General features: G+C 36.6%; 1 protein-coding gene and 1 long non-coding RNA gene across 6 annotated transcripts; one reads left to right on the plus strand and one right to left on the minus strand.

The window, feature by feature from the left end:
• Window positions 1-190: 190 nt before the first annotated feature.
• Window positions 191-2,614, minus strand: terb2 (telomere repeat binding bouquet formation protein 2). Of its 3 annotated transcripts, none has more exons than XM_058078763.1 (6): window positions 2,450-2,614; window positions 2,159-2,240; window positions 1,929-2,068; window positions 867-906; window positions 710-771; window positions 191-630 (listed from the first exon to the last, which is right to left on the minus strand). In XM_058078763.1, exons 1-6 carry the CDS (start codon window positions 2,511-2,513, stop codon window positions 521-523), a joined length of 498 nt encoding a protein of 165 aa, XP_057934746.1. In that variant the 5' UTR covers window positions 2,514-2,614; the 3' UTR covers window positions 191-520. The 3 variants fall into 3 exon arrangements, with proteins under 3 accessions (XP_057934746.1, XP_057934745.1, XP_057934744.1); XM_058078762.1 differs by having other exon boundaries at window positions 710-776; window positions 867-925; XM_058078761.1 differs by having other exon boundaries at window positions 710-776; window positions 867-928.
• On the plus strand, window positions 1,785-17,952 carry LOC131132804 (uncharacterized). 3 transcript variants are annotated; one of them, XR_009130434.1, is made up of 5 exons: window positions 1,785-2,046; window positions 4,552-4,714; window positions 10,365-10,447; window positions 15,948-15,984; window positions 17,857-17,952. It is a non-coding gene; the product is annotated as an uncharacterized LOC131132804 (long non-coding RNA). The 3 variants fall into 3 exon arrangements; XR_009130432.1 differs by lacking the exons at window positions 15,948-15,984; window positions 17,857-17,952 and adding an exon at window positions 13,654-13,847; XR_009130433.1 differs by lacking the exons at window positions 4,552-4,714; window positions 15,948-15,984; window positions 17,857-17,952 and adding an exon at window positions 13,654-13,847.
• Window positions 17,953-19,179: the final 1,227 nt, after the last annotated feature.

Here is a 19,179-nt window from a genome sequence, read left to right on the forward strand (position 1 = left end):
GTTCAGCGAAACTATTAAGTATAAACTATGAAAAAACAGAATAATACATAATAGCGTGCTGTGTCGTCTCCACTTTGGAGCGGTTTGGATGACTCCGAAGATCTGATTGGCTCACAGTGGTACACGTGACTAACCATAGTTTCTACTGTGAGCTGTTCTGCATGGAATCTCTCTGGAAAACAGTACTTTTTGATTTACTTTACAGTGTATGTATTTATTTTTGCTTTAAATTTTTGATTATTTTTTAATATAAACATATTTATCTACGTATATATATATACTGTAACTGTATAACTTCTTAAAGCAAACCACTAAATAAATGTCCTTTAAATTTTACACAGAGACTGACCGCCCATTAACCATCACCATGAATCAGTACATAAAAACACAAAAGGTAGACTTACCGTTGTCAGGCGTACTGCATATCTATAAAATATACTTTATACTCAATTTTGCATAACCAAATGCAATAACTTTCTGGTACACTATATGCAAATATTGTCTTTTCTGTGTGTTATTCCTATGACTTTGGTGAGCAGATATAAGCTTTACAGTGGATGCATTGGAAACCACTGAAGTCTGAGTCATGTGTTTGTCTTGAATACGTCTGCAGCTTTTCCATGCTGATACCTTCAATAAAAACAGAAAACACAATTTCCAGATTAACATTGACTTTGTGAGTTCAAAGTTTGGATGATAAATATTTCACCTGTAGGAGTCTTATTCATTGGATCGTCACGTGACTTGAATGCATGTAATGGTTCAGTCCAGCTTTCCTGTGGATATATTAATTCATAAAGTAGAAATGACTAATTAGATTCTCAACATATTAGAATGTATTTTCTTCAACGTGTCAGCAGCCGTACCGGTCTAACTGGCTGGTTGTCCTCACACTCCCAAATAAACCTGCCAATCACATTTCTCACTGCTTAAGACACAATTAAAAGGAAGCCACCGTTACATACAGTGTGTAAATTACAGTCATATACTCCAAATTTTGCCTTGGTTATGGTACAATATTGCATGTAACAAACTACGGACTAAGTGGTTGTATTGTTTTCTGCATGTAAGAGTAATTATTCTCAATAAATATATATTTTTTGTTAATATTTTGTGGTATCTGCTATGGAATCATTAGATTTGCATTATTGCCTATGGGAAAATTGCTTCAGTTTTCATACATTTTGGTTTTCATCTGCTGTTTTGGAATGAATTAACCATGACAATTAATTATTTTGACTTTATGTAATAAAATTACATATATTCAGTTCCTGTCATTTATTGTCTCTTCTTTAAACACAGTAAAAAATGTGCATATTTCACACATAGTTGCTAATGATAATTAATCATGATTAATGACTTTAAAACTGTGCTTAATCTGATTTATTTTTTATAATTTGACAATTCTAATATTTAAGAAAATTATACTTATTGTTGGCCTAAATTTTGTATATTCAAGCATTAAAAGTTAATGTAATAAAATACAAACAAAGCAGAATAACCGTTCTTAATGTGAATGTAGTGTTGTAGTGTACCACAATCGCCACTAGGTGTCAGTAATTGTCCAGTTGCACTAAACTAGTCTCTTCGGTTTCCTAGGGAACACATTTACTACGATTTATTATTTCATGTCTTAAAAATATTATCTATGCTCCAAATGTGAAAATATTCAATTAATTAAATATTAAATCTTCAATGAGTTTGACAAATTTCAAGTATTATCGGCAATATAAGCCATGGATTTACTTTGTATGGGTGTGTAGTATCCCCCTTAGCGTCCTAATTAGTCGCCATTTTGTCTCCACCTGTTGCTATTAACCATGACAAAGGAGCTAAGTAGAATTCGAAGAAGCGTGTGCTTATTGAATTTCCCAATATTAAAATGGTTGGATATAAGTTTTACTTCAAGTAAAAATAAAGATTCTCACCGTCCTGCACTGGAACAGGAGGCAGCACGTAGTGACCGATGCTGACTGACTTTATACTCCGTCGCTTCTCGCATGCACTCAGGAATAAGCTGTGGAAAACGGTCACCTTGTCCCACAGGTAAGCCTCGCTGTTAAACACACTAATGGTGGAAATGAATAAAATAGAATAGAATATGAAACACAACACTTTTAAGGACCGAGAAACTCTTTCATGAGTGTGCCGACATCACCTGAGTGTATCGGGGTGTGTAGCATCATCGCTAAAAAGATAATCTGCCGTTCTCCAACCTGTTAGTATTCCACACTCCCACACTGTAGGAGAAATTATTGCTACATTAAATACTCGTTCATTAATACTTTATAGTGGATATAATGGGTTTATTTAGAGGAATAGTAGTTCGACAGTTAGCTTACAGCTAGCTAGCTAGCTATCTTAACGGTACAGTTAAGCTAGGTAGCGAGCTAGCTAGCTTAATGGTACCGTGCTAGCTTAAATAGCTTACATAAACTTCACCACTTACGCCAGAAGTCGCGATGTTCTTTGGACACACTGCTCGAAAACCACGCCTTCTTATTTGCAAACATGTCTAAAATAAATTAATAAATACTATAAACAATAAACACTTCTTATTTTAACACTGAATAATTCGCTAAAAACACTTGTATTGCCAATACAAATGTTAGACTCCCGCTTCACCGTAAGTACCCGAACGCCTCTGAGGCCTTCAAGTGCTTCAGAAACTGTTGTGTTTTTAACAATCACTTGAGGTTTTTGGTTTTGGAGTTGTTTTTCTGTACGACGTTGCTGGGTTTATTGAAATAAATGACAAATACTTGTTTAAACATGAAGTGAGAATGTTTCTGTATCCATTTTTTATTTTTTTTCGCTGCTATTTTGTTTATGATTTTTTTATTCCAATGTATATCATATCCAGTGATGTTAAATAAGTTTATTTGGGTGCCAATTATTATTTTTTTTACTTGTACATTTCTTTTCATGCAAAGCTCGATAACTGTGGTGCGGCCCAGGGGCAATTTAACACATTCTAAAATATAAAACAATATGTAATATAAGATAAAACTAAACAAGAATGCCAAAAAAAAACTAGAAAAATTGAAAAAATCAGCAGGAATTTTACATTAAATATTTTAATTTAAATCATTTAATTTAATACAAATTTTACTTAAATATTAAGATAAAATAGTTGTATTCTAACAAGAAAATGTTGCAATTTTACTGGATTAAACTCAAAATAGAAATATTTATTTTATATGTTAGGATATAAAATAATTATAAATATAAATAGTTTTGCAAAATATCCAAGTGGCATCATTTTATTTTTCATTATGTGGACCACGCTGGGGAAAAAAGTCTGGACGCCCTTATCTGCTATAAATGTGCAGTACTAGATTTCACCGCTAGATGGAAGAATTTTACAACTCACGTCTGAAGTGAACTGGAGCATCAAACCTTGCTCACAAGTCACAACAAAGGATATATATATATAAAACTAAACAAAATTGCACAAAAATATAGAAAAAAATGGAAAATCAGCAGGAATTTTACGTTAAATTTTAATTTAAATAATTTAATTTAATAATAATTTTACTTAAATATTAAGATAAAATGGTTGTATTCTATCAAGAAAATGTTGCAATTTTACTGGATTAAACTCAAAATATAAATATTTATTTTATATGTTAGGATATAAAATAATTAGAAATATAAATAGTTTTGCAAAATATCCAAGTGGCATAATTTCATTTTTCAAAGTCTGGAAACCCTCATCTGCTATAAATGTGCAGTACTAGATTTCACCGCTAGATGGGAGAATTTTACAACTCACGTCTGACGTGAACTGGAGCATCATCCTTGCTCACAAGTCACAACAAATGATATGTATAAAACTAAACAAAGAATGCACAAAAAAGTAGAAAAAATTTAAAAATCAGCAGGAATTTTACATTAAATATTTTAATTTAAATAATTCAATTTAATAATAAATTTACTTAAGTATTAAAATAAAATGGTGGTGTTCTAACAAGAAAATGTTGCAATTTTACTGGATTAAACTCAAAATATAAATATTTATTTATATGCTAGGGTATAAAATAATTATAAATATAAATTGTTATATTCAAGTGGCATAATTTCATTTTTAAAAGTCTGGAAACACTCATCTGCTAAATGTGCAGTACTAGATTTCACCGCTAGATGGGAGAATTTTACAACTCACGCCTGAAGTGAACTGGAGCATCATCCTTGCTCACAAGTCACAACAAAGGATTTGAGGTGTAAAAAAAACAAACAACCCTCGTTACCAAAGCGTCACCTTGCGTCTTCTTCTCCCGAAGAGCTTACATTAAGCCCTAATTGGCCGGCCCTCGTTTCAAACCCGTAAAAAAAACCCTAACGACGGTGCACATTTAGCTGGAGGTTAGCACTGAGTCAGAGTGATAAAACAATGAAACGCAAGCTGTTATGTTGTCAAATATCACTTGTTCACAGCCAACATTAAGAACAACCGAGCGTCAACACCGGGGTCGTGTGCAGGTCAGGCGCACGCCGCCTCCTCCGCATTCCCAGTCATCATGCCCGTTGTATCCTTGTGTTTTATTGCAGCGGGAGCCTATTAAAGCTGATATTGGCGTTGCCAGGATGCATGTGATCCAAGCGATGTTCTTGAGACGAGCGTTATGGGAGGGACGGATTGGAGCGGAGTTCCTCCACAGTGTACGCACGGCGACGGGGTCAAAGCGGTGATAACCGTGTTGCCATGACAACGGTGAAGCCACACCCTGTGTGTTTTTTTTTTTTCCACCCAACCCCCCGTCTCCATCATGTTATGTTCAGCCGTACTCTTAGAAGACAGCCTGGCTGTGGTTATTGAATGCATCATACTGGATGTAAACATCCCCAATTATTCTATCAGTGGAATATTGCTGCAGTGTATAACCTTTGGGCTGCCCCCCCCCACCCCCCCACACCCCCCACTGTGCTGGAAATCTGGATGACTGCCGTGTCACTGTCTCAGTTGCTGCTTTAGTTGGGTATTTTTGGCTGAAACTGCTGAATTGACTTTTTATGGGGGAAATTTTTTCTTGTAAAATTTGGACTTTTTCTAGTAAAATCATTCTGTTTTTTTTTTTTTTTTTTACTTTTACCGAAATTTTTTTTTTTTTTGTAGTTGCCAATCTCTAACTGTTTCAACTCCTCTAGTAAATGCTCTCACAATTATGACTTCTATTATATCTGTAATATATATTCAATATTTTATATTAATTTTATATATTTTTCCCCAAAATAAATGTGCAATAATTCCAACTTTTATCATATTATTCTCATTTTTTTTCCGGTCCATTTTTTGGTCCATCTCCAATAGTTTTAACTCCTCTGGTAAATGTTCTCACAATTATGACTTCTATTATAATATATATTGAATATTTTATATAAATCTTATATATTTTTCCCCAAAATAAAGGTCCAATAATTCCAACTTTTAACATATTCTTGTTTTTTTTTTCTTTTTACTGATTTTTTTCTGAATTGTTTCAACTCCTCTGGTAAATGTTCTCACAATTATGACTTGGTTTCTATATTATAATATATAGTCAATATTTTATATTTTTTCCCAAAATAAATGTACAATAATTCCAACTTTCATCATATTATTCTAGGTTTTTTTTTTTCCATTTTACTGATTTTTTTTTTGGTCCATCTCCAACTGTTTCAACTCCTCTGGTAAATGTTCTCACAATTATGACTTATAATATATATTTTATATTAATTTTATATATTTTTCCCCCAAAATAAATGTCCAATAATTCCAACTTTCATCATATTATTCTAGTTTTTTTTCCTTTTACTGATTTTTTTTACTTTGTTTCTATATTATAATATATATTCAATATTTTATATTTTTGTTTTTTTCACAAAATAAATTTCCAATAATTCTAACCTTCATCATATCATATTCTTGTTTATTTGCCTTTTACTGATTTTTTTTTGTCAATCTCCAATTGTTTCAACTCCTCTGGTAAATGTTCCCACAATTATGATTTTTTTTAATATTGTAAGATATATTAAATAAATTTAAATTAATTTAAAATTAATTTTATATTTTTCTTTATATATTTTTTCCCAAAATAAATTTCCAATAATTCCAACTTTATCTTGTTTTGTGTGCTTCTCATAATATAATGACTATATAAATCATACAAGGAAGTCCATCCCTCTGTGACATCACAAAAGGGGCAGTTTTACCACACCCTCTGAAACCAAGCGTTTTGAACCATCCCAAACTTCTTTCAGGGATCACTTCCAAATACGCAAACCTCATGATCTGAAACTTTAGCATCCTTAAAAACGAGAATAAAACATTCTAACTACATTTATAGGTCAGAAATGTGGAAAAAGCACAATAGGTCCCCTTTAATATTTCAACTCTATGCTACTAAAAGGACATTATTTATTCCCAGAATATATATTAAAATTGACACAAAATTGGGATATACTAAAATTGGGAATTTACAGCTGTTTTACAAGAATTTCAACTTGCTTCTTATAAATTTATTCCCATAATATTTTTACTTTACTCTTTTAATATTTTTAATATTTTTTGCAACCTAATTTTTCAAAAAATACTTTACTCCTTTTTCTTTTTTTTTCCACTTTTTGCTACAAGAATGACATTATCATTCCTGATAATATTACAACATTTTTCTAATTTTAAAATATATTTCGATATTTGTGTGGTAACAAAACATCAGTGGGCTGCAAACGGCTCCCTAGCTATCCATTCCTTTGTGCTCATGCAAAAGCATACATTTCCTTCTCCCACCTGCCACGTGAACTTTCACTAAGGGACATCAAAGCGGGGGTGGGGGGCTTCAAATCGCAGGTGTTGAAGGATTAAGGGCCCACCGCAGGACGGGGTGTTATTGTCCACATCAGCTTTGATGTGCAATGGAAACCATTGCTGTCAAAGGAAATGTGATGTCATTGCCAAGAAACATGTTGGAAACCAGGCTGCACGGCGGTCGAGTGGTTAGCACGCAGGCCTCACAGCTAGGAGACCCGAGTTCAATTCTGTGCGGAGTTTGCATGTTCTCCCCGTGCCTGCGTAGGCTTGGCTCTGATACAAGGTAGTAAGCAGGTTTTTTTTATACTGTATTGATGAAAATATGGCTGTACGGTGGATGAGTGGTTAGCACGCAGGCCTCACAGGTACTCCGGTTTCCTCCCAACAAGACATAGGCTTGAGTGCACAAAAAACGAGACAAAATTCTGGTCTAAATTTTCAAAGTTAACCAAAAAAAAAAATATGCTAACCTTGGTTAGTAACATCCGCCCCGGTTAACAACCAACACTATAGAAGGCTGCACAGTGGTGAGTGTTAGGAGACCCGGGTTCGATTCCACCCTCGGCCATCTCTGTGTGGAGTTCACATGTTCTCCTCCCACATTCCCAAAACATGCTAAGCTAATTAGCGACTCTGGCCTCAATTTTCAAAGTTAACCAAAAAAAAAACACATGCTAACCTTGGTTGGTAACATCCGTCCCGGTTAACAACCAACACTATTGAAGGCTGCACGGTGGAGAGTGTTAGGAGACCCGGGTTCGATTCCACCCTCGGACATCTCTGTGTGGAGTTTGCATGTTCCCCTCCCACATTCCCAAAACATGCTAGGCTAATTAGCGACTCTGGCCTCAATTTTTCAAAGTTAACAAAAAAAAAAAACATGCTAACCTTTTGTTAGTAACATCCGCCCCGGTTAACAACCAACACTATTGAAGGCTGCACGGTGAAGAGTGTTAGGAGACCTGGGTTCGATTCCACCCTCGGCCATCTCTGTGTGGAGTTCACATGTTCTCCTCCCACATTCCCAAAACATGCTAGGCTAATTAGCGACTCTGGCCTCAATTTTCAAAGTTAACCAAAAAAAAAAAAAAAAAATATGCTAACCTTGGTTAGTAACATCCGTCCCGGTTAACAACCAACACTATTGAAGGCTGCACGGTGAAGTGTTAGGAGACCCGGGTTCGATTCCACCCTCGGCCATCTCTGTGTAGAGTTTGCATGTACCCCTCCGACATTCCAAAAACATGCTAGGCTATATAGCCCGGTGGTTCCCGAACATTTTTTGCAGCACCTGATGTGTGGACTTGAATCCTTCTATGTGAATAAAACGTATGGAAAAATGCAATATTGAGGTTAAACCGGAATAAAGCGCTCTTCAATGCGGCGTAAATGCAAGTATTCAGGCTGCCACACCAAGTGTGAACGTTATTTGCCCTTCTTGGTCCACAATGACTCATCTTTTGGAATCGCTTTAAAGATGGCGGCTCCTGATGCTTCACACCTGGCTGAACACCAGCCAACGAGAAGAAGAATGCCCTGACCTCACTTTCTTTTTTTTTTTTTTTTAACACTCCTTTTAGATTAAATTCACGTCTTTATGGTCCTTGCAATGAGACGGGGGGGGGGGGGGGGGGGGGGGGTGGTGATTTAAGCCAGTCATTCCTAATTTAAAAAAAGTAATGAAGTTTTTGCACATTCATCATTTTTAATGATTTAATTAGAATTTAAAAGCTTTCAGCGTTTAATCAGACTAATAGCTACTGTACGTGTACTGTAAGTCCTGATGATGGAGGCTGAGGCTGAGGAGAGGGATGAACTATTCTTATACGACGGGGAGATACCACCACGCTGGAAAAAAAAAATCCAAATTGACTCAACTTAAAAAAAAATTGTAACCTCAAAATAACTTTAGTAACTTAGTCATTTTAAGTGACCTTAAAATTTGGATGAAATCTATCAAATAATTTCAGATCATTTCAACTCCCAACTACGTTTATTCAACTTAAAAGATCAAGTTGCTTTGGGGTCATATTTGGGATGTGTGTGGGGGGGTGATATTGGTGGTGTGTGTGTGTGTGGGGGGGGGGGTATTTGGGATGTGTGTGCATGGGGGGTGATATTGGTGATGTGTGTGTGGGGGGGGTGATATTTGTGATGTGTGTGTGGGGGGGTGATATTGGTGATGTGTGTGTGGGGGGGGTGATATTGGTGATGTGTGTGTGGGGGGGGTCATATTTGTGGTGTGTGGGGGGGGGTGATATTGGTGATGTGGGGGGGAGTGATATTTGTGATGTGTGTGTGGGGGGGTGATATTTGTGATGTGTGTGTGTGGGGGGTGATATTGGTGATGTGTGTGTGTGGGGGGGGGTGATATTTGTGGTGTGTGTGTGGGGGGGGGGTGATATTTGTGATGTGTGTGTGGGGGGGGTGATATTTGTGATGTCTGTGTGGGGGGGTGATATTTGTGATGTGTGTGTGTGTGGGTGATATTTGTGATGTGTGTGTCTGGGGGGGGGGGTGATATTTGTGATGTGTGTTTGTGTAGGGGGGGTGATATTTGTGATGTGTGTGTGTGGGGGGTGATATTTGTGATGTGTGTGTGGGGGGTGATATTTGTGATGTGTGTGTGTGTGGGGGTGATATTTGTGATGTGTGTGTCTGGGGGGGTGATATTTGTGATGTGTGTGGGGGGGGGGGGTGATATTTGTGATGTGTGTGTGTGTGGGGGGGTGATATTTATGATGTGTGTGTGTGTGTGGGGGGGGTGATATTTATGATATGTGTGTGTGTGGGGGTGATATTTGTGATGTGTGTGTGTGGGGGGTGATATTTGTGATGTGTGTGTGCGGGGGGGGTGATATTTGTGATGTGTGTGTGGGGGGGGGGTGATATTTGTGATGTGTGTGTGCGGGGGGGGTGATATTTGTGGTGTGTGTGTGTGTGTGTGTGTGTGTGTGTGTGCGTGCATGTGCAAAACCCATCCCACTCTTGTCCAAGTTGGCCACGCCCACATTTCAAAGCAGACTGAACTATTTTATTAGTTGGGGAGGATCAAACCCTAACATTTCTAGTTGTCTCAACTTTTTAACAAAATGTAGTTGACCTGATGCACAAAAATAAGTTGACGGAACTAAAAGCTAACATTTTTTTTCCCAGTGCCTCGCTAATGGGGGCTTATCTCAGCCTCACATCAGCTGACTGATGTTGCCTTTAGTGGTTTTTGGTCACAGTAAGACCACACTGGACCTGGACTGGAAGACTTGTTTGACAGAAGCAGGTTTCACTTGTCTTCCTGTTTGGTCCTTGAAACCAAAATAGTTTTTCCATTTCCAATAAAAATGATGCAAGCAGAGAAGACTTTTAAGGTCTATTATTAGACATCTGGATTCTCTCTCATCCTCTGTGATGGGGTGGGTTTTTGGAGACCTGTTTGGTCTTGTATAGCCAGCACAGGATGCTATCCAGTATGCTAGCACAGCTATCCAAACATAACATACATATTCACCGCATATGTTTTCATATTCTAATATCTGAACTGTTAAGCCTGACCTGCCATCTCGTGTTATTCTCACAGATCTGACCTAAGAGTCATCAAGACTGGAGTTCAGAGTTCCTGCACGCATCCGATCCGTGGGGCGGGAACATCCGACATCCGATGTGAGTCACTACTCCACTGCGTGGAATCCTCCTTAGGTTGTTGATCAGCAATTTCATCAGCAATCTGTCACACCATCAGGACCCATAAATATTGTTAGTATAGCCACGTATACATGGACTCAAATATTATTGTAATGGTTTAATTTAATTTGAACATGCATCAGATTACAATTGAATGCATCCCATAATCAGTTCCCAGTTCCACATGTCCAAAAAGGAGTAGGAAGAAGCAAAGCTTATTAAATCCTACCCCTCCATCTGGTACTTTTACAATCAGTAACTGTTACATTTGTTCACTTCCTGCTTTCCTAATATAATTTTTTTGACTATGGTCTAGTATTAGACCACTTTGCGTGTGGAAGTGGTAATCTTTTGGCTTCGGGTTAGCTCACTAGAAGTAAAGCTAATTAAATCCTACCCCTCCATCTGGTACTTTTACAATCAGTAACTGTTACATTTGTTCACTTCCTGCTTTCCTAATATAGTTTAAGGTTTTTTAATTTTTTATTTTGTCCTAAATTTTTTCGACTATGGTCTAGTATTAGTCAAAACATATTAAAATACAAGGCATATGTAGTATTTCAGTCAAAAAAAACCCCCAAAAAACATTAGCTTACATTACATTAACACTGCATGAAGACGTAATAGAGTAGAAAAAAAAACATCGCGTGTGGAAGTGGTAATCTTTTGGCTTCGGGTTAGCTCACTAGAAGTAAAGCTTATTAAATCCTAATTAAATCCTTATTAAATCCTACCCCTCCATCTGGTACTTTTACAATCAGTAACTGTTACATTTGTTCACTTCCTGCTTTCCTAATATAGTTTAAGGTTTTTTTAATTCATTTTATTAATTTTTATTAATTTTATTTTATTTTCTTTTTTGTCACGTACCGTACAAAAGGAGTAGGGAAATAAAAAAATCTTTATTTATTTTGTAAATTTATTTTATAATTTTTTAAATTAATTTTGTATTAATTTTCATTAATTTTATTTTTTTAATTTATTTTTTATTAATTTTAATTAATTTTAATTTATTTTAATTTATTTTGTATTTTTTGTGTGTTTGTAGCCCCACCCCTCATTGTGTTGAAAAGCCGCATGGCTTTCCTATTTCATAATTTCAACTGTCTCATAATTGTGACTTTTTGTCATAATTTTGACATTTTATCTCATAATTTCAGCTTTTTATCTCATAGTTATGACTTCTTATCTCATAATTTTTACTTTTTACCTTTTATAATATGATATATTTATTTGTTTTGTCCTACTTTTTTGACTTTTTATCCCATAATTGTGACTTTTAACCCGAAACTTTTGCCTTTTTATCTGACATAATGACATAATGTTGATATTTTGACTTTTTTTTTTAAATCTCATACTATGACTTAGCGTCGGGATGTTTGTTTACTTTCAGCGTCGGAAAGGGGCTTCCATAATTTTGGGGATGATAAAACAAAAAAAGCCAACCGCTTTCAGATTTGTGTCAACAGCATCAGAAGGGCAAACGTTGTTCATTTCACACCCAGGCGGGAGATCACAAGGACTCTCTGGTGTGGGTGGCAGTTGTTGGTTCAGGTTACCTCAGCCTCTGGCGGCAAGGCAGCCTGCTGCGACCTTGACCTTAACCTTGGTCCGACAATAATGCTCAGTGCAGCAGACCGTCTTCCTACGCTGTCACCGCCAATACAAACACTCCGGATATACAATGTTTACAACTTGTTTTACACCAAATGCATGGGGGGGGGGGCATTTTATACACAACGCCCGGTTTGCAAAGCTACAACAGGTATGAAAATATCCCAAAATGCTAGTATGCTAACATTAGCATGCTAACAATGCTAACGTACGCATGCAAACACCTAGCATGATAGTGCTAAGTGTTTGTATATGTTCACTCATGAAAGTACCAAAAAAATGTTGGTATGCTGATATGAGCATGCTAACATGCTAACATTTATCGGAAATTTGTGCCTCTCGCGCAAAAAAAATCATATAAATAAATCTTGGGAGCGAACAGTCGGGTTAAAAAAAACGTATAAATATGTCTTTGGAAGCAAATGAGTTAAAAATATGAAAATAATATTACATTTAAAATCTTAGCTCATTGGGAGCTAACAGTCGGGTTAAAAAAACGTGTATAAATACGGCTTTGGTAGCGAATGAGTTAATAATATGAAAATAATATTACATTTAAAATCTTAGCTCTTGGGCGCTAACAGTCGGTTAAAAAAAAAACGAAAAATAAGGCTTTGTTAGCGAATGAGTTAAATATGAAAATATTACATTTAAAATCTTAGCTCTTGGGAGCTAACAATCGCGTTGAAAAAAATATATAAATACGTCTTTGGTAGCGAATGAGTTAATATGATAATAATATGAAAATAATATTACATTTAAAATCTTAGCTCTTGCGAGCTAACAGTCAGGTTAAAAAAAAAAAAAATACGTCTTTGGTAGCGAATGAGTTAAATATGAAAATATTACATTTAAAATCTTAGCTCTTGGGCGCTAACAGTCGGTTAAAAAAAACAAAAAATACGTCTTTGGTAGCGAATGAGTTAAAAATATAAAAATAATATTACATTTAAAATCTTAGCTCTTGGGAGCTAACAGTCTGGTTAAAAAAACCTATAGATACGTCTTTGGTAGCGAATGAGTTAAAAATATGATAATGAAAATAATCTTAGCTCTTGGGAGCTAACAGTTGGGTAAAAAAAACCCGAAAAATACGTCTTTGGTAACGAATGAGTTGAATATGAAAATATTACATTTAAAATCTTAGCTCCTGAAGCTAACAGTCACGTTGAAAAAAACATATAAATACGTCTTTGGTAGCGAATGAGTTAATATGATAACAATATGAAAATAATATTACATTTAAAATCTTAGCTCATTGGGAGCTAACAGTTGGGTTAAAAAAAAAGAGAAAAATACGTCTTTGGTAGCGAATGAGTTAATAATATGAAAATATTACATTTAAAATCTTAGTTCTTGGGAGCTAACAATCGTGTTGAAAAAAACATATAAATACGTCTTTGGTAGCGAATGAGTTAATAATATGAAAATAATTTTACATTTTAAATACAAAAATGTCAAAAAATCAAATTGGTTGCCTCAAATCTTTTGTTTTTGGTTGGAAAAAGTGTTGACGCCCCTGCTCTTAGCGGTATCACGCGTGAGCCATGACGCCATCTTTTTATTTTTAGATCAACAAGCCTCCTCATTCATCTTTAACGACCTTGAGTGAATCCAACCGGGACGTTCAAGTAGTGGCGTGGATGCTCTTCTTACCTTGTTGACCTGAGAAGGCTCTAACCCAGGGGTCCTCAAACTCAATTTACCTGGGGGCCACTGGAGCTAGGGTCTGGGTGAGACTGGGCCCATCAGGTTTTCCAAAAAAAAAAACCCCAAAAACGCATTTATTAAAAACAGAAAAATTAATAAACTTTGCTTTGGTTCCGATTTTCTACAAGAAAAAACATTCTGATAAAACATTCCACTGTTCTCAAATATCTTAATTTTTATTTTTCTACACAAAATAAGATGAAAAATAAATAAATCAAGAATAAAAAAAATCAATTAGTCATAAATAAATATAATAATAATAATAATAATAATAATAAAACGGCAAATAATAAAAACCACATAGTATAGTTGGTGGGTAGACAAATTATTTTTTCATATTAAAATAAACAAAGCATTATTAGAGCCCTGTAGACATGACAAAACACGACTATAGTCACATTTATACTCTTTTTATTTACAACATATTGCGCAACTGCAGGGTCTTGAGACACATGCTAACTCGCAAACTAGAGAGCTAGCGACCTAAACGGTAGCCTTCAAATTATTTCCTTTAAACTTAAATAGCCAAAAAACTTACCACTTCCACACGGATAGGGAGGATAACTAACAGTTATTTAACCTTTAACATGAACATTAATCAAACGTAATAATTTTTTCTGGGTACATGATACCATACGGCATCGATATCAAAACTTGCGCGGGCCGCACTAACATTAAACTTTCATATCAAGGCGGTGGGGCCTCAAACTAGTGTCCTGCGGGCCACATTTGGCCCGCGGGCCGCGTGTTTGAGACCCCTGCCATACAGCATCCATATCAAACTTGCGCGGGCCGCACTAACATTAAACTTTCATATCAAGGCAGGGGGCCTCAAACTAGTGTCCTGCGGGCCACATTTGGCCCACGGGCCGCGTGTTTGAGACCCCTGCCATACAGCATCCATATCAAACTTGCGCGGGCCGCACTAACATTAAACTGTCATATCAAGGCGGTGGGGCCTCAAACTAGTGTCCTGCGGACCACATTTGGCCCGCGGGCCACGTGTTTGAGACCCCTGCCATACAGCATCCATATCAAAACTTGCGCGGGCCGCACTAACATTAAACTGTCATATCAAGGCGGGGGAGGGGGGGGCCTCAAACTAGTGTCCTGCGGTCCACATTTGGCCCACGGGCCGCGTGTTTGAGACCCCTGCCATACAGCATCCATATCAAAACTTGCGCGGGCTACACTAACATTAAACTTTCATATCAAGGCGGTGGGGCCTCAAACGAGTGTCCTGCGGACCACATTTGGCCTGCGGGCCGCGTGTTTGAGACCCCTGCCATACAGCATCCATATCAAAACTTGCTCGGGCCGCACTAACGTTAAACTTTCATATCAAGGCGGGGGGGGGGGGGGGGGGCTCAAACTAGTGTCCTGCGGGCCACTTTTGGTCCGCGGGCCGCATGTTTGAGACCCCTGGTTTAAATAATGAAGAAAAACTAGGTGAAAAAAAAAATAGGTGGGGGGAGATTCTAATATTATGGCAATAAAGTCATAACATTTCATAAACTTTCATATCAAACATGCGGCCCGCGGGCCAAATGTGGCCCGCAGGACACTCGTTTGAGGCCCCTGCTCTAACCGTATCGAGTCGGGTGTTGTCGGGTGAATGTTGAGTGTGTCGTCACATCCGAAAATAAAGAAATAAAAAAAAAAAAAGGATGCACGTGCTCACAACAAAGTCTCCCTTGTCGTGCGAGCCGAGTGACTCACTTTGCATGTTGCCTTCGCTGACAAAGACAGAACATAACAAGTGTGTAGCAGCACTGACGCATCCAATTATTTTACTTTGCTCATTATTTAGCCAGCGCTCTGAGGAGGAAAACACAAGGTTGATAACGGCGCCTCAAAACCTGCCTGTTTGTGTGTATATATATATGTGTGTATATATATGTGTGTGTATGTGTGTACTGTAACTTTCACAGTCAAACACTTTTGGTGATTTAGTGAAGCACAGCGGCACGCTTCGTGCTTACATAAATGTAGGCACACACACACACACACACACAGATGGTGTAATGCTTCATTGAAATCACTGTGAGTAAATGCACAGTGACGTCCTATATGCGAAATATGGAAATTTTGCAGGCCTACTGTTGCTAAGATAATTTATGAGTATGTATAATCATCGTGTGTTTGTGTCTCACAGAAGAAAACACGGTGGAGTCTATCCCGGATGACTTAGGGTGAGAGCCACCTTGTATCAGTTTTGTTTTGCCTCTGTTTTGTTTTGTGTTGGTCACAGCACATCGGAAAAATAGAATTTTACAAGAAATTTGTAAAAAAAATTTTTTTTTTAAATATTTCCCCCCAAAAAGTCAAAATATTAAGATTTTTTTTTTATTTTGCAAAAATAACATTGTAGTATTATGAGAGAAAATAACATCATTTTAGTAGCTTCAATTGGAACCAAATAGAACAAAACCATAAAAATATAATTTTACAAGAAATTTGTAAAATAAAAAAAATGCAGTAATTTCCCCCAAAAATGTCAAAATATTAAGATTTTTTTTTATTTTGCAAGAATAACATATTTATGATATTTTCCCTCATATTATGCGGGAAAATAACATCATTTTAGTAGCTTCAATTTGAACCAAATAAAACCAAACAATAAAAATATAATTTTACAAGAAATTTGTAAAAAAAAAAAATGCAATAAGCAAAAATTTTAAAAATATGCAGTAAATTTCCCCCAAATAATCAAAATATTAAGAGATTTTTTTATTTTATTTACGAGAATAACATTGTGGTATTATGAGGGAAAATAACATCATTTTAGTAGCTTGAATTTGAACCAAATAGAACAAAACAATAAAAATATAATTTTCCAAGAAATTTGTAAAAAAAAAAAAAAATACAATAAGCAAAATATGTACAAATATGCAGTCATTTCCCCCCCAAAAGTCCAAAAATAAATAAAATAAATAATTAGTAGCTTCAATTTGAACTCAATAGAAACAAAACGATGAATAACGTTGGTCACAGCACACTGTAAAAATATAATTTTACAAGAAAATTGTAAAAAAAAAAAAATACAATAAGAAAAAAATTTAAAAATATGCAGTAATTTTCCCCCAAAAAAGTCAAAATATTACGATTTTTTTTTATTTTGCGAGAATAACATTGTAGTATTATGAGGGAAAATAACAATTTGAACCAAATAGAACAAAACCATAAAAATATAATTTTACAAGAAATTTGTAAAAAGAAAAAAATACAATCAGCAAAAAATAAAAAAAAAAATGCAGTAATTTCCCCCCCCAAAAAGTCAAAATATTAAGAGAATTTTTTTGTTTAAATTTTTCGAGAATAACATTGTAATATTATGAGGGGAAAATAACATAATTTTAGTAGCTTCACTTTGAACTAAATAGAAACAAAACGATGAATAATGTTGCCATTTTCAGGAAATGATGTCGCAGAAAAAGTTCTAATAATAAAGTGAAGTTGAATAAATTCAAAATATTATGGGAATACAGTCATAAAAACAAGAAGAAAATTAACATGAAGAAAGTTTATTCATTTAAAAAGAAAAATCAGCAGAATCAGGAAAAAAAAAGCTATAATTTTTTGAAAAACTTTGTCATATTGAAAAATATGACAATATTTTGGTAGCCCAGAGTTGAAATATTTCAGATAATTTTATAGAAAATATTTGAAAAGTCGTATTATGAGAAACAAGTAAAAAAAAATACAGTTGTAATTTTTTAGCTTTTTAACTAGCTTGGGGAAAAAGTTATGGTATTATGGGAATAACGTCAAAATATGGAAATAAAGTCATGATATTATGAAAAGAAAATGTACAAAGTAAAAATATTTTGCATAATTAAAGTAATACAAATTATTTTTGTTATTATTTTATTATTATTGTTTTATATTTAAAAAAAAAAGTGATATGATACTAATACAACCAGCAATACTGGAGGCCATAAAGATGGCATCACAGTTGTGCAAAAAGGTATGCTCATGGATTTGCATTATGGATATGTATGTTTATGAAATCCTGCGTTGCTATCGGTTACGCTGAAACGTGGGCTCCTTGTATCTATTTTCAGGCCCTTCCTACTTTGAGTAAATATCGTCCGCCCTTCCTTTATGAACGCCTACATTCACAGTGCAGGGACCTCTTGACAGTTTAAGCAACGTTGGCTTTGCTCTCGGATGGTGGCGGGGGGTGTGACACCCACAGCTTCCTGCCCCGTCGACCCCCCCGCTGTCACCTTTATTAACATCTTGCCAGGTGGAGATGCCCCCCCCTCCCCTCCGCCCCCACTGATGCCCTGGAGTTGCTGAGTTAAATGTCACAGAAGGCAGTGAGGACATTAAAAAGGCAGCAGGAAACGGCAAACATGGTCGCGTACACCGACTGACGGAAACATCCGGAGTGTTCTAATCATTCTTAGTATTTTTGTTTTGATTCATCAACTGTTATATATTGGTTGGAATTGTGTTCTAAATTAAATTTTTTTAATTAAACGCTAATTGGCGAAAAGGACACCCATGACCTCGCTAGATCTCGCTAGTCTCCTTTCAGGCTAAAGTGACACTCAATTCAGTATGTTTTTCATCAAAATATTAAGTCATGCGGGCTGCGCGGTGGACGAGTGGTTAGCGCGCAGACCTCACAGCTAGGAGACCCGGGTTCAATTCCACCTTCGGCCATCTCAGTGTGGAGTTTTTTTTGGGTTTTCTCCGGGTACTCCGGTTTCCTCCCACATTCCAAAAACATGCTAGGTTAATTAGCGACTCCGGTTTTTTTTGGTTAACAACCAACACTATTGAGGACTGCACGGCGGACGAGTGGTTAGTGCGCAGGCCACACAGCTAGTAGCCCCTGATTCGATCCCACCCTCGGTTATCTTTGCGTGGAGTTTGCATGTCCCCCCCCCCCCCCCCCCCCATGCATGCGTGGGTTTTCTCCGGGTACTCCGGTTTCCTCCCACATTCCAAAAACATGCTAGGTTAATTGGCGACTTCAGTTTTTTTGGTTAACAACCAACGCTATTGAGGACTGCACGGCGGACGAGTGGTTAGCGTGCAGGCCACACAGCTAGAAGCCCCTGATTCGATTCAACCCTCGGTTATCTTTGCGTGGAGTTTGCATGTCCCCCCCCCCCCCCCCCCCTCCCATGCATGCGTGGGTTTTCTCCAGGTATTCCGGTTTCCTCCCAACAACACATAGGCTTGAGTGCACACAAACAGGAGGCAAAAAAAACATGCTAACCTTGGTTAACATCCGCCCCGGTTAACACGTTTTTTTGGTTAACAACCAACACTATTGAAGGCTGCACAAATTGTCCATAGGTACGAATGTGAGTGTGAATGGTTGTTTGTCTATATGTGCCCTGTGATTGGCTGGCCACCAGTACACCAGGGTG

This window comes from Doryrhamphus excisus, chromosome 7 (genome assembly GCF_030265055.1).
Source record: "Doryrhamphus excisus isolate RoL2022-K1 chromosome 7, RoL_Dexc_1.0, whole genome shotgun sequence".
Taxonomy (NCBI): domain Eukaryota; kingdom Metazoa; phylum Chordata; class Actinopteri; order Syngnathiformes; family Syngnathidae; genus Doryrhamphus; species Doryrhamphus excisus.

Coding starts and splice junctions, on each gene's coding strand:
- terb2 (XM_058078761.1), bottom strand. CDS start 2,513: ATGTTTGCAAATAAGAAGGCGTGGTTTTCGAGCAGTGTGTCCAAAGAA. Junction 2,241..2,449: donor AGAACATCGCGACTTCTGGC/GTAAGTGGTGAA, acceptor TTTCTCCTACAG/TGTGGGAGTGTGGAATACTA. Junction 631..709: donor AATGAATAAGACTCCTACAG/GTGAAATATTTA, acceptor TTTTTATTGAAG/GTATCAGCATGGAAAAGCTG.